The 14,123-nt window shown below is 40.2% G+C and overlaps 1 protein-coding gene across 1 annotated transcript in view; it reads right to left on the minus strand.

Annotated features, from left to right (window-relative positions):
• arhgef10lb (Rho guanine nucleotide exchange factor (GEF) 10-like b) overlaps positions 1 to 14,123 on the minus strand; it is a 281,719-nt gene that overhangs the window by 177,253 nt on the left and 90,343 nt on the right. The window contains exon 6 of the mRNA XM_039755432.1: positions 8,570 to 8,665. Coding sequence (XP_039611366.1) covers positions 8,570 to 8,665 — 96 coding nt within the window. The remainder of the gene's footprint in view (positions 1 to 8,569; positions 8,666 to 14,123) is intronic.

A 14,123-nucleotide genomic window follows, 5' to 3' on the forward strand; every position in this document is an offset into this window, starting at 1 on the left:
ACACCAACACTCCCCATCTACACATTTGAGGCTTTGTGTATCTCAGCTACAGGTTTTTCTAGCTAAACAGAATCAATTCATCACGTCATACAGACAAACAGATAGGTAGATGTGACAGCTACCATTTCTGCGTCATTAAATACAAAGCTACGATCATTAACAGGCTGTAAGTATTAAATAAAGTGAAGGCCAAATCACATCGCACCATATTTCATAAGAGATATCTGCCATGAAATGAGATTCAAAATTGCAAACAAGAAGATGGTAGGGTCATTCTGCACCAGTGTACAAAATATGTCTTCGTAATCAGGGAGTGCCTTTAGTCAGGCCCGCCGCCAGAAATATTTGGGCCCCAGACAACTGGGTACGTGTGGGCCGCTCTGCCGTCCCCCGGGTCCCCACATGCCACAATCTCAAACACGTATACAAAATGATCGAAATGTAGTTTATCAGACAGCGACAATGCTACATTTATGAATACCATACTTGATGAGTTAAGCCTTCTGTCACATCAAAGTCTGACTGCGAGAAGGAAAGCCATTGCTAACGGAAGAGCGTAGCGGAATTAAAACAATACATTAATAAAATAGGCCTATGTATTATCTAACGTGTAATGGTACAATTATAACAATGCAATGAATATGAGTAACATCTGAACATTTTAATATATACTAACGGTTAGGGTTATCTACATGGTGTACAATCAGTATGGTAACTTGCTGTATCAAACTTCAAAGTTTTCAAAAAATCCGGGTGATCCAGAATCTTTAGTGATACACACAAAACCAACGCACACTCATCACTGCTTTAAAAGCAACAATTAACACCCAAGCGAATGAATTATCAAACTACGGAGACGGACTTCTGCTACACCATACACGTCAACATCCACAATAGTGCACAACAATATCGCTGTTGTCTGAGACAGAACAGCACCTGTGTGTGTGAAACAAAAGTAATCAATTACAGCAGCAAAGTCAATCCATTATCCACATACCCTGTACAACAAATATACTACTCAACGTCAAGCTCAAGGACGTCGGCTCTCCTTTGTCTTTGAGAAGCGTGCCGCTGCTGGCCCCCTTTGACAAGCGTGCTTCACATGACACGAGCACGATATCTACTTGCATGGAGCATGCGGCTATTAAAATACTCACTTGTATTGTTGTAAGCTAAATGATTTAACTTTTCTATTACATGTAACTTGAATAATTGTCCGAATATATATCTACACACACAACATCAGCATAGAAGAAATCAAGCGTGAAGGGTCCTCCTTCCGTTAGGGCCCCGGACCAGAGTCCCATTTGTCCCCCCCCAGCGGCGGGCCTGCTTTAGTGTTCCAGTGCTGCCTTAATATTATAATCTTAACTCTCTCATTGTACGAAATTAGATACAAATATTAGATACAGAGAAAGCCATCACTTAGGATACGTATACCTAAAGTAGGCAAATCATTTTATACACGGATCCACAATCTGGAAACAAAAGTCATGCCACTTTGTTCTTCTGACCAGAATCATGCAGAACAGCCACTTATCATGAGACATAAATTATTAGATGTAGTGTGCGCAACACTTAAAAGGCTGTTCATCATGGAGGTTCAGATAATCGAGTGCCCTCACCAAAATCGCCATCCTGCCAAAGACCATTCCTGCGAAAGCAAGGGTAATTCTGAATAGTGGCATAAGCTAGGTTGCTGAAGGCCCCTGAGCAGCATACCGAGGTGGACCCCTCCTGTCTAACAAAGCTGTTAGTAATTTATTCGCAACTATACTCAGCAAAAAAAGAAACGTCCCTTTTTCAGGACTGTGTATTTCAACAATAATGTTTTAAAAATCCAAATAACTTTACAAATCTTCATTGTAAAGGGTTTAAACAATGTTTTCCATGCATGTTCAATTAACCATAATCAATTAATTAACATGCACCTGTGGAATGGTCGTTAAGACCTTAACAGCTTACAGAAAGTAGGCATTTAAGGTCACAGTTCTAAAAACGCAGGACACTAAAGAGACTTGTCTACCGACTGTGAAAAACACCCAAAGAAAGATGCCCAGGGTCCCTGCTCATCTGCGTGAACGTGCATTAGGCATGCTGCAGGGAGGCATGAGGACTGCTGATGTGGCTAGCTAGGGCAATAAAATGCCATGTCCGCACTGTGAGACGCCTAAGACAGCGCTACAGGGAGACAGGAAGGACAGCTGATCATCCTCGCAGTGGAAGAGCCCGGATCTCAATCCCATTGAGCACGTCTGGGACCTGTTGAATCGCAGGTTGAGGGCTAGGGCCATTCCCCCCAGAAATGTCCAGGAACTTGCAGGTGCCTTGGTGGAAGAGTGGGGTAACATCTCACAGCAAGAACTGACAAATCTGGTCCAGTCCATGAGGAGGAGATGCACTGCATTACTTCAAGCAGCTGGTGGCCACACCACATACTGACTGGTACTTTTGATTTTGAGCCTTCCTTCATTCAGGGACACATTGTGAAACATTTTTAGTTTATGTCTTATGGTGTTGACTCTTTTAGTGTTCATACAAATATTTACACGTTAAGTTTACTGAAAGTAAAAACATTTGAAAGTCAGAGGACGTTTCTTTTTTTGCCGAGTATAGATCCTTGGGGCCGGCTGGGCAGTGTTGTCCGCGTCACTATCAGATCACACACTGGTGACAAATAAACTGTCTCTCTAAATGGAATTTGTAATAACTTTTTTAATCGCTTTATTACAGCTGCTGTAAGTTAACAACAACAAAGTAAATCGTGGGAGGTGTGGGTAGAAGTAGTTGTAGTACTTAATTATAAGTAAGATGTAGACCCGCTTGCTTTTCCAAGACAACTTTGTGAAGGAAGATGATTAAAATGCAATGTAAGCTAGAAGGCAGAAACTGTCCTGTGCTATGAAATGAAGCAATTTCAATTTGTGACAAATTAAAAACGACAACACCAGCTAACAGGATATTACTACACAATCGACCTGTTTTACAAAAGTTCTGAGGAAATGGACATCATAAAGTGAGGTGTCATTTGCCTTGTCGGTAGGAAATTTCTTTGTCATATATACTGCTTGTTTGTCTTTAGTAGTTTCTTCATTTTTAACGGTTTTAGCAGATACCACCTGATCTGAAGCCGTTGTATCGCTTTTTCCAGACTCGGTAGCTGCAACCATTCCATTCACTGCACTGTCTGCATAACCTGCTTCCAACCATTTCGCCAATTTGCCAGCATCAGCAATCTCAGTTACTACCGCTGGCCCTTGCTCAGTTTTGAGACAGGTAGAAATCTTGGTAAGCTTAGCGTTTTTCAGTTTCTGTTGCAGACGCGCCTTACATTTAGCAGTACCACTCTTAAAAGGTTTGCCAGATCCACTGCTACTGGCCGACATGGCGTTGTATGGCGAGAAAGCGTGAAATTGTTCAAATTTTCGACGTCTGCCAACTAACAGGCACCATAACTTAACACCAGAATTTTTATTATTTACCGTTTACGAGTTCGAACTTCAAAAACTGCTGACATCAAATCAAACTACAAAAGTAACAATTATAACGTATATTTACACTATTCATGTGACGTCCTTCAAAACTTCTTCCGTTCATGTCCGCTATGACAAGCCAAAGGTCACCAAATTTGGGAATGTGCACTTCTCTGTAAGGCGGACTAGGACGTGTTGTGCCTCCGATTAGCCTCTGAACTCCCGAAGTCTAAATTCGTGTAAACTGTAGCCCTGCCGAATATGGAATATCATCATGGATTGGACTGGACATGCCTGGTGATGGTGCAAACACATCACTAAAACTGTGAATTAATAACGCAATGAACTGTGCAAGTGATTTTAAATCTACCATATATACTCGTGGATAAGTTCTCCCACGGAAAAGTTGATTTTATGCTATAATTTCTGGTATTTCGAATGTGGAAAATTCACACTATTGGTCCAAGAGATTATGATATCCCACCTGAGATACTAACCATGGAGCACACTGCCTTTTTTTTTCTATGTGGGTGCAGCATCAGCATGTTGTCCTAACCTTTCTCTCTATTGTGCCTATGTAACTACACAGTAATACCTGAACTATTCCGAAGCAACGTTTGCACTGACTTGTGTGTCTCACACCCTCAAACACCTTTATCGTAAGAGCATCCCTTATCTACGATGAAGAGTTCGATCAGAAGAAAATATGAAGCTGGTTTTAAACGTCTTTGAAGTAGTGAAAAAAATTGGTAAATGCGCTGCTGTAACAAAATTCGATGTGCCTGAGGAACTGATGCAAGATTGAAGAAGGCAAGAAGATGAAAAAAAATTAAGTCGTGGTCTGATTTTATAAATCGATTTTTTGAGTTTGAAGACCCAAATTATACGTGAGTATATACGGTATACAGCCCCGAGTGGGCTCTCCAAGCTCGTAGGCCCTTGTGCTTTGCACAATCTGCACAATCCATTGCTACGCCACAGAATCTGAGGGTAAAGCATGGTTTCCCTACAGCATGAAAAATGTCTGTTATCAGCAATCACCGTCCACCATCACACTCTTCAAGTCTAGCATTTCCAGCTGTCTAGGGATCCCATTTTTACGTTTGTTCTAAAGTCTCTGTGCTCTTTCTCAAAACACCGTATGGCTCATCAAAGTATGCACTCCCTTTCCTGCAAAGACAGACTGCTGCTCCCATTTAAGCCCCTAGCCACACCTGTTACAACCGAGACGCCATTAAAAATGTATTATGCATGTAATATGTGTTTAATAAGTTCACCATTCATATTTTGTAAGGTTTTACATGTCATAGATCCATTCTGTACAATTATTTTTGTTACTATTACAGTATAATAGTAATAATAATGTAAATAGTAAGGTGGAAAGATTTAATTCTAAAGTAAGAGCTGCTGTTGACATAGTTGCACCTGAAAAGACAGTGAAAAAATCTTCTAGCATTGTTATACCATGGAAGACCCAAAGAGTGTCTGATTTAAAGAGAACATGCCGTAGAGCTGAGCGTCAATGGAGGAAGACTAAACTTACTATCCACCACGAAATATTAAAAGTCAAAATAACAGAATACAATAACACTGTCCGTCTTGAGAGGAGCTGCTATTTCACCAAGATTATAAATAACAATGCTAGTAATCCCAGAGTCTTATTTTCTACAATTGATTGCCTACTAAACCAGGTAGCTCAAAGGAATGCCTCCTAAGTGCTTCCAGTGAAACCTGTGAGGCTGTCGCTGTATTTTTCAATCAAAAATTAATGATATTAGAAATAACATAGTATATCTCCCCAACACTAAGGATCCTCCTAAACCCCAGCATCCTGTTATAAACAAATTAAACTCTTTCACTAGGATAGATTTACCTGATTTAAAAAAATAATCTCTCAATTAAAACCTCCACCTCGTCCTTGACCCGATACCAACAAGGTTTTTCAAAGAAGTATCAGGCGTGCTAATTGATAATGTTCTTGACATAGTAAATTCGTCACTAGATACTGGGGTCTTCCCAGACTGTCTTAAGACTGCTGTAGTTAAACCCCTACTTAAGAAACATAATCTTGACCCTCAGCTCTTGAAAATTTTAGACCCATCTCTAACCTGCCTTTCTTAAGTAAAGTTCTGGAGAAGGCAGTCATTATGCAGTTAAATGACCACCTAAATAAACATGCTATTCTTGATAAATTTCAGTCGGGTTTTAGAACAAATCACAGCACAGAAACTGCACTCGTTAAAGTAGTAAATGACTTGCGGGTAAATGCAGACAGAGGCCATTTATCTGTTCTCATCCTCTTAGATCTGAGTGCTGCATTTGACACCATTGATCACAACATTCTTAGAAATCGCCTTAGTCAATGGGTGGGCCTCTCTGGCAGTGTCTTAAATTGGTTTGAATCCTACCTGACAGGGAGAAAATTTTTGGTTAGTTGTGGGAATTACAACTCAAGACACATGATATCCATATGGTGTTCCACAAAGCTCTATCCTGGGTCCGCTGTTATTCTCAATCTACATAGGTCAGATTATCTCAGGGCACAACGTGAGCTACCACAGCTATGCTGATGACACACAGCTGTACTTATCAATAGCACCTGATGACCCTGATTCTATTGATTCACTAACAGAATGTCTGACTAGTATCTCAGAATGGATGAATAGTAATTTTCTCAAGTTAAATAAAGAGAAAACTGAAATTTTAGTGATCAGCAATAATGGATACAATGAGGCTATTAGAAATAAACTGGATACATTAGGATTAAAAGTCAAGACGGAGGTAAAAAGCTTAGGGGTGATTGTTGACTGTAATCTGAATTTTAAATCACATATTAATCAGATCATTAGGACAGCATTTTTCACTTAAGAAACATAAGTAAAGTTAGACCTCTTATATCACTGAAAGATGCTGAGAAATTAGTTCACGCGTTTGTTTTCAGTCGACTAGATTACTGTAACGCACTCCTCTCAGGACTACCCAAAAAAGATATAAATCGTTTGCAACTAGTGCAGAATGCAGCTGCTAGAATCCTAACTAGGAAAAGAAAATCGAACACATTCTCCAGTTTTGATGTCACTACACTGGTTACCTGTGTCATTCAGGATTGACTTTAAAATTCTGCTTATGGTTTATACTTTCTTATTTTGTTTCCCCATCTTATATATCGGAATGTCTGACACCTTATATTCCAAATCGTAACCTCAGATCCTCAAATGAGTGTCTCCTTAGAATTCCAAGAACAAAACTTAAAAGAAGTGGTGAGGCGGCCTTCTGCTGCTATGCACCTAAAATCTGGAATAGCCTGCCAATAGGAATTCGCCAGGCTGATACAGTAGAGCACTTTAAAACACTGCTGAAAACACATTACTTTAACATGGCCTTTTTATAACTTCATTTTAATCTTAATTTAACTTAATCCTGATACTCTATATGTTCAATTCCTCAAAATAACTATTCATGGTGGCTCTAAAATCGCTACTGACCCCTACTCTCTTTTCTGTTTCTTTTTCCGGTTTCTTTGTGGTGGTGGCTCAAAGCTTCATGATGCTCCAACAATGATGGACGGATTAAAAGGCAGAAGTCTACGTGACCATCATCATCATCAAGCCCTTCCGTGAGAATCCTAAATCCAAAGAGGACTGTTTCATTTATGTTAGGTAGAATGCCCAGAGGGGACTGGGCGGTCTCATGGTCTGGAATCCCTACAGATTTTATTTTTTCTCCAGCCGTCTGGAGTTTTTGTTTTTCTGTCCCCTGGCCATTGAACCTTACTCTTATTCGATGTTAATTAATGTTGATTTATTTTGTTTTATAATTGTGTCTTTCATTTTTCTATTCTTTAATATGTAAAGCACTTTGAGCTACTGTTTGTATGAAAATGTGCTATATAAATAAATGTTGTTGTTGTTGTTGTATGCCCATACAATTTTATGTATTAAATTATTTTTGGCATTGCCAAACATTCTGTTTTGCTTGTGAGTGTCAAGATGCAACTCCTGGTTGCTAAGGGCATGGTCCGGAAGATGATTTTGTGACATCACCAACACCACAGGCGTGGATTCATCTGTGTTTGAGGATAATTGTGAGAGTTGTGTGTGTTATTTGTTGAAAACTATATTTTTGTAAACTATAGTAGTCCCTTTAAACTTTAATTTCTTGTCAGCAACATTTCAACTGACTTATGATAAACCCTGGCTTAAGATATACAATTCGTCTCTTACTCTGTTTAAAATTCCAAATCTGTAAAGTTTTCAGTGACAGAACACCAGCCATAAGTCAAGCGCGGTTGGGGAGGTGGCTACAATACTTTCTGGCAAACTCCAAAACCTTATAACAAACACGGTTCAAAATTAAATTTCTACTGTAGAATCCCATCCCAACTTTGATTTTCAAGCTTTCAGGGGTACAACAGGGTAGATTAATCAGGAGGATACCCCCCGTATTTCTCACCTGGCTCTTCACCATGGCAGCCAGGATTGGGTGAGGTGAACTTGGTGTGGACCCAATTTATTAATTTTGTTTCATATTCAAGTGGTACATGCTCTGCAGTAGTGTTAATTGTGAAAGCCACTATATAAATTAAAGATGGACTTAAGGGTCAAGTTGACGACTGGAAGGGACACTTTATAGTAAAGTTGGAGAACAAAATGAAAAGACAAAAAAAGCAGAGCTTATTTTAGGGTGGAAAACCACAAGACATCTTTCCAGAAATCATTTTGAGGGGCAAAGAGACAAGGAGATTGCATTGTCAGGTAGATCTGTAATGAGGGAGAAGCAAACGTCAGATTCGAAACGATCATAAATAATCGGTAAACAAAATACATGGGTAAGTCGAAAGAGAACTCAGGAACAGAAGGAAATCAAAAAATGAAACTAATCCTACAGCTAGGCCTACTTGAAAAATAAATTAACGACTCTAGAAGGGTTTCAGAGAAAAGTTACCCATTAATGAATGAAGCAATGATGAGGAGCCAGTGAATTTATAGTGTAATTTACACATATGTTATCATGGCCACTCATGGTCACATGACATGTTAACTGTATATCAAATGAACAAAAGGCAACAGGGTAACAGCCTTGCAATAAGTCCTCACCTTCAGGCTGTGACTCGTCGTTTTCATCTGGGACATCATCGTAGATCACCTCTGGACTCTCACTACCTGTCGATGCTGGCTCAGGAGGCAGGTCAGCTTAAATGAAAACAGAAGAGACACAAAGTCAAGGTCAGGTCAGCAGGTTGTCATACCCACCACACAACAAAACAGCTTGGGATCCCAGTTGGCAACCCCGAAGGCAGACAACGCGGTCCACTCCCACTGTCTGGAAATGACCACGTATCTGCCGCAGCCAGGTGTTACGTGGGCATCCCCGTGGCCTGCTCCAGCCACTCAGGTCCTCAACAATAAGGATCCTGTGAGCTAAATCACCCTCAGGGAATCGTGCCACATGGCCATAGTGCTGTAACTGACGCTCCCTCACAACGTAGGTACTCCGTGAGCAACCGCTCGTTCAACACAAGGTCAAACCAGTGGTACCCAAGGATTATCCAAAGAGACAAAGTACTGAAGGAGTCCAGTCTTCATATCAGGTCAATGGATACTGCTCATGTCTTGCAACCATAAATCAAGACAAGAAGCACCAGAAGACTAAAGACTTGGACCTTTGTCCTTTTGCAGAGATATCAGGAGGGCCACACACCCCTTTCCAGTGACCTCATGACCCCCATGCTCTCCCAATCCATCTACTAACTTCATATGAAGAGTCACCACTCACCAGCGTCATGAATGTCACCGCCGAGGTCAGTAAACCTCTCAATGAGGTCGACACTCTCTCCACAGACACACTGCTGATGGCTGTGCCCAAGAGGTCATTAAAGGCCTGGATGTTGGTTTTTATCCAGGACACTCACAAGCCCGGACACTTAGACTCCTCACTCAGCCTCTAGAGAGCCCCAATCAAGGAAAATATTAAAATAATAAAAGCAGTGGCAGCAACTGGAGGATGGTGGCTTGGGCAAAGAACAAGGAATGAAGCAGTTCATGGTTTCTCCTTTTTACTTGTCAGGTGATACATCCAGCATATAATTTCTTTTGAAATGTGTTGCCTTTCTGCTTGTCAGCAAGTTAGTTTACCCGTACAATCCCTTTTATGGCATAAAATGTAAGCAGTGCCAAGAAACTGTCCAGTGAAGCAACAACCTCAATAAAAACCTGAGCCACACATCATTGCTGGCACAAGTAAACCGCAGGACAGAGCTCCATTACCACTGTGACCTTGGCCAACCAACCCAGCAAGGCTTAGCCAATGATGTTGATACCCCATATAACAGGAAGTACACACCGAAGAGCGTTCCTTGTTTGTTTGCCTTTAGTGTTCGTGGATAATAAAAACGGGACAGCCCAGTAGGCGCCCCAAATTTTCTTGCTTTGTGGAGCTGTCATTTCTGCACCCGGCCACAGTATGTAATCAATTATTTTGGGTATTATATTTGGAATTTATTTAAACCGCTTTGCAGAGACTCAATTTCACTAATGACACTAAAGAGTCTTATTCTGTTGATCATTTTTTTAAAAAGCCAAATTAAATCAACAGTGATTCAATGTTGTATAACAACAAAATGTGAAATCTTCCAAGGGATAAATACTTCATATAGGCACTGTAAATGACCTCAGTCCTGGAAACATGCCCAAATGTTACAGCATGCATCGATTTATCTAACTTATTTTGTTTTTAAAAACAGAGCATTAGCATGGAGAGTTTCACCATAAATGGCAGATTCCATCCCTCACCATTAAGTGTGTCTTCCTTTACTTGCACCAGATACGGATATCCAGCAGGGCTTTCCAGATCATAAATAACAGGGATTACTTTCTGGGAGTGCGGCTCTATGAAAGCAGGAGAATGAGTTTTTTGGAAAAGGTATTGAAGTACAAATTAAGGGGTAGGAGCTGGTGAAATGGAGGAAGGGTGGCTTGAATGACAGGTGGATTTCTAATGCCAGCCTCAAATGAAATATATATATTAGTTTCTATAGCTGTTCACACCAAACAGGAAGATGTTCCACCTTACATCTCATGTCCACTCTTAATTTCCCTCTTTTCCTCAACCTCAAGGCATCAGAGCTAAAAAAAAGCCTGCAAGTGTCCATCAGACCCACAGCTTTAACAATAAAAATCTGTCCCTTCTGTGAACATCTGATATCTGATGGCTGGTGGGCTGAACGTTCCTCAGGGCAACACAGGGCAGCCCGGCCTCTTCTTATTATTATTATATTTATTACTAAATCTGGATAACCAAGTGGCCATTCTAAAAGACCCATACAGAGGCTCTAGTTCAGTGTTTCCCAACCTCGGTCCTGTGGACCCCCTGTGGCTGCAGGTTTTTGTTCCAACCAGATTCCTGATCAGTGACAACACCTGATAGCACTGATCTCATTTAATTATTATTTTTGTTATTATTTTTCTTTTATTCTACATTTAGAAAAGCACAGCAGCATTAATTTTACATTTATAAGACATTAAGAAATATTTCTGCTTTTGCTAGAGATTGAAATGCTTAACTTTCTTTTGTTGATTACATTATATTTGCCCTTTCTCTATGCAGTTTTTCCCCTTCGTTGTATCTTATTAATGACAATTAAAAATGAGCAGAGCAGACACCCAGGCAAATGACACTGAATAATCAAAGGCTGCAAGTACTTTAGCATCAGACCCACTAATTAATAATGGATTAATTAAACAATTAGAACACTTGGAAAAGTAGAATGAAAATCAAGATGAAAATATTTTTAAGAAAAAAATACGTTATTCCCATATAACTGATTGGTACATTTTAATAGAATAATAATAATAAAAATAATGCATTTTATTTTTATAGTGCCTTTCCCATGTTATATAGAGAGATATATCTAGATAGATGATATATATAATCGCTCTAGATAGATAGATAGATAGATAGATAGATAGATAGATAGATAGATAGATAGAAGTGAAGGTGTGTGATACAGTTTGCATATTTGTAGTTGGAGATCCACAAAGGGAGAGAATGAATCACATATCATAAAGAAGGAAGGACTCACGAATACTGATGTACAGTACAGGCCAAAAGATTGGACACACCTCCTCATTCAATGTGTTTTCTTTATTTTCATGACCATTTACATTGGTAGATTCATAGTTTTGATGCCTTCAGTGAGAATCTACCAATGTAAATGGTCATGAAAATAAAGAAAACACATTGAATGAGAAGGTGTGTCCAAACTTTTGGCCTGTACTGTATACATACACAAATTCAACCAGACATACATTTAACTGGGACAATGTACAAGATTTAAGGCCAGTACTAAACCTGCCAGAATCTGGCTGAATCTTGGCTATCAAATGAAAATGCCATTAACAGACATTTGGACATAAACCCAGCATATGCAAACTTAAGAAGAACATCCTCATAATAAATAAAACTTTACGACCAACACCATCCTAACCACACCTCATTACCCCCAAGCATGCACACACTCACCTAACCCCCGCCCCACCCCACCAACAACACCTACCTAATTTTGCTACATATTGCCTTTGATTCTTGTATGTCTAAGCATTAACCTCTGATGACGGTTCCTGGCAGGAGCTGAAAGCTCAGGAATAAAAACTACTTTATGATATGTGATTCATTATCTCATATTGTGGATCTCCAACTACAAATATTATAATAAAAGTGCTAGAGAGCTGGCTGAATCCTGGTTATCAAATGAGAACGCCATCAACAGACACTTGGACATAAATCCAGCATATACAAACTTAAGAAGAACTTATTCTTAATAAACAAGACTTTACTCCCAACAACCTCACCCCCCCCCACACGGACCTAGCCATGTGTAAGGTATTGCTATATATTGCCTTTGATTCTTGTAAGTCTAAGCATTATCCTCTGATGAAGACCCCTGGTAGGGGTTGAAAGCCCAGGAATAAAAATTACTTAATGATATGTGATTCATTTTCTCCCTTTGTGGATCTCCAACTGCTCATAATACATACATACATACATACATACATACATATATATATATATATACATATATATATATATATATATATATACGTATATATATATATATATATACGTATATATATATATATATATATATATATATATATAAAATATATATATATACATATATATAAAATATATATATATATACTGCTCAAAAGAATTAAAGGAACACTTTTTAATCAGAGTATAGCATAAAGTCAATGAAACTTCTGGGATATTAATCTGGTCAGTTAAGTAGCAGAGGGGGTTGTTAATCAGTTTCAGCTGCTGTGGTGTTAATGAAATTAACAACAGATGCACTAGAGGGGCAAAAATGAGATGACCCCCAAAGCAGGAATGGTTTAACAGGTGGAGGCCACTGACATTTTTCCCTCCTCATCTTTTCTGACTGTTTCTTCACTAGTTTTGCATTTGGCTACAGTCAGTGTCACTACTGGTAGCATGAGGCGATACCTGGACCCTACAGAGGTTGCACAGGTAGTCCAACTTCTCCAGGATGGCACATCAATACGTGTCATTGCCAGAAGGTTTGCTGTGTCTCCCTGCACAGTCTCAAGGGCATGGAGGAGATTCTAGGAGACAAGCAGTTACTCTAGGAGAGCTGGAGAGGGCCATAGAAGGTCCATAACCCATCAGCAGGACCAGTATCTGCTCCTTTGGGCAAGGAGGAACAGGATGAGCACTGCCAGAGCCCTACAAAATGACCTCCAGCAGGTCACTGGTGTGAATGTCTCTGATCAAACAACCAGAAAGACTTCATGAGGGTGACCCAAGGGCCCCATGTCCTCTAATGGGCCCTGAGCTCACTGCCCAGCAGCATGCAGCTCGATTGGCATTCGCCATAGAATACCAGAATTGGCAGATGCACCACTGGTGCCCTGTGCTTTTTACAGATGAGAGCAGGTTCACCCTGAGCACGTGACAGAAGTGAAAGGGTCTGGAGAAGCCATGGAGAACATTATGCTGCCTGTAACATCATTCAGCATGAGCAGTTTGGTGGTGGGTTAATGATTGTCTGGGGAGGCACATCTATGGAGGGTCACACAGACTGCTACAAGCTTGACAAAGGCACCTTGGCTGCCATTAGGTATCAGGATGAAATCCTTGGACCCATTGTCAGACCCTATGCTGGTACAGTGGCTCCTGGTGCACAACAATTCCTGGCCTCATGTGGTGAGAGTATGCAGGCAGTTCCTGGAGGATGAAGGAATTGATACCATTGACTGGCCACCACACTTTCCTGACCTAAATCCAATAGAACACCTCTGGGACATTATGTTTTGGTCCATCCAATGCCACCAGGTTGCACCTCAGACTGTCCAGGATCTCAGTGATGCACTGGTCCAAATCTGGGAGGAGATCCCCCACAACACCATCTGTCATCTCATTAGAAGCATGCACCGATGTTGTCAGGCATGTATACAAGAACACAGGGGCCATACAAAGTGCTGCGTACAATTTTGAGTTGCTGCAATTAAATTTTGGCAAAATGGACTAGCCTGCCACATAATTTTTCACTCTGATTTTTGGGGCGCCTTTTGAATTCAGGGCTCTGTAGGTTGATCATTTTCATTTCCATCAAACGATGTGGCATCCTTT

This window comes from Polypterus senegalus, chromosome 6 (assembly GCF_016835505.1).
Source record: "Polypterus senegalus isolate Bchr_013 chromosome 6, ASM1683550v1, whole genome shotgun sequence".
In the NCBI taxonomy this organism is placed as follows: domain Eukaryota; kingdom Metazoa; phylum Chordata; class Cladistia; order Polypteriformes; family Polypteridae; genus Polypterus; species Polypterus senegalus.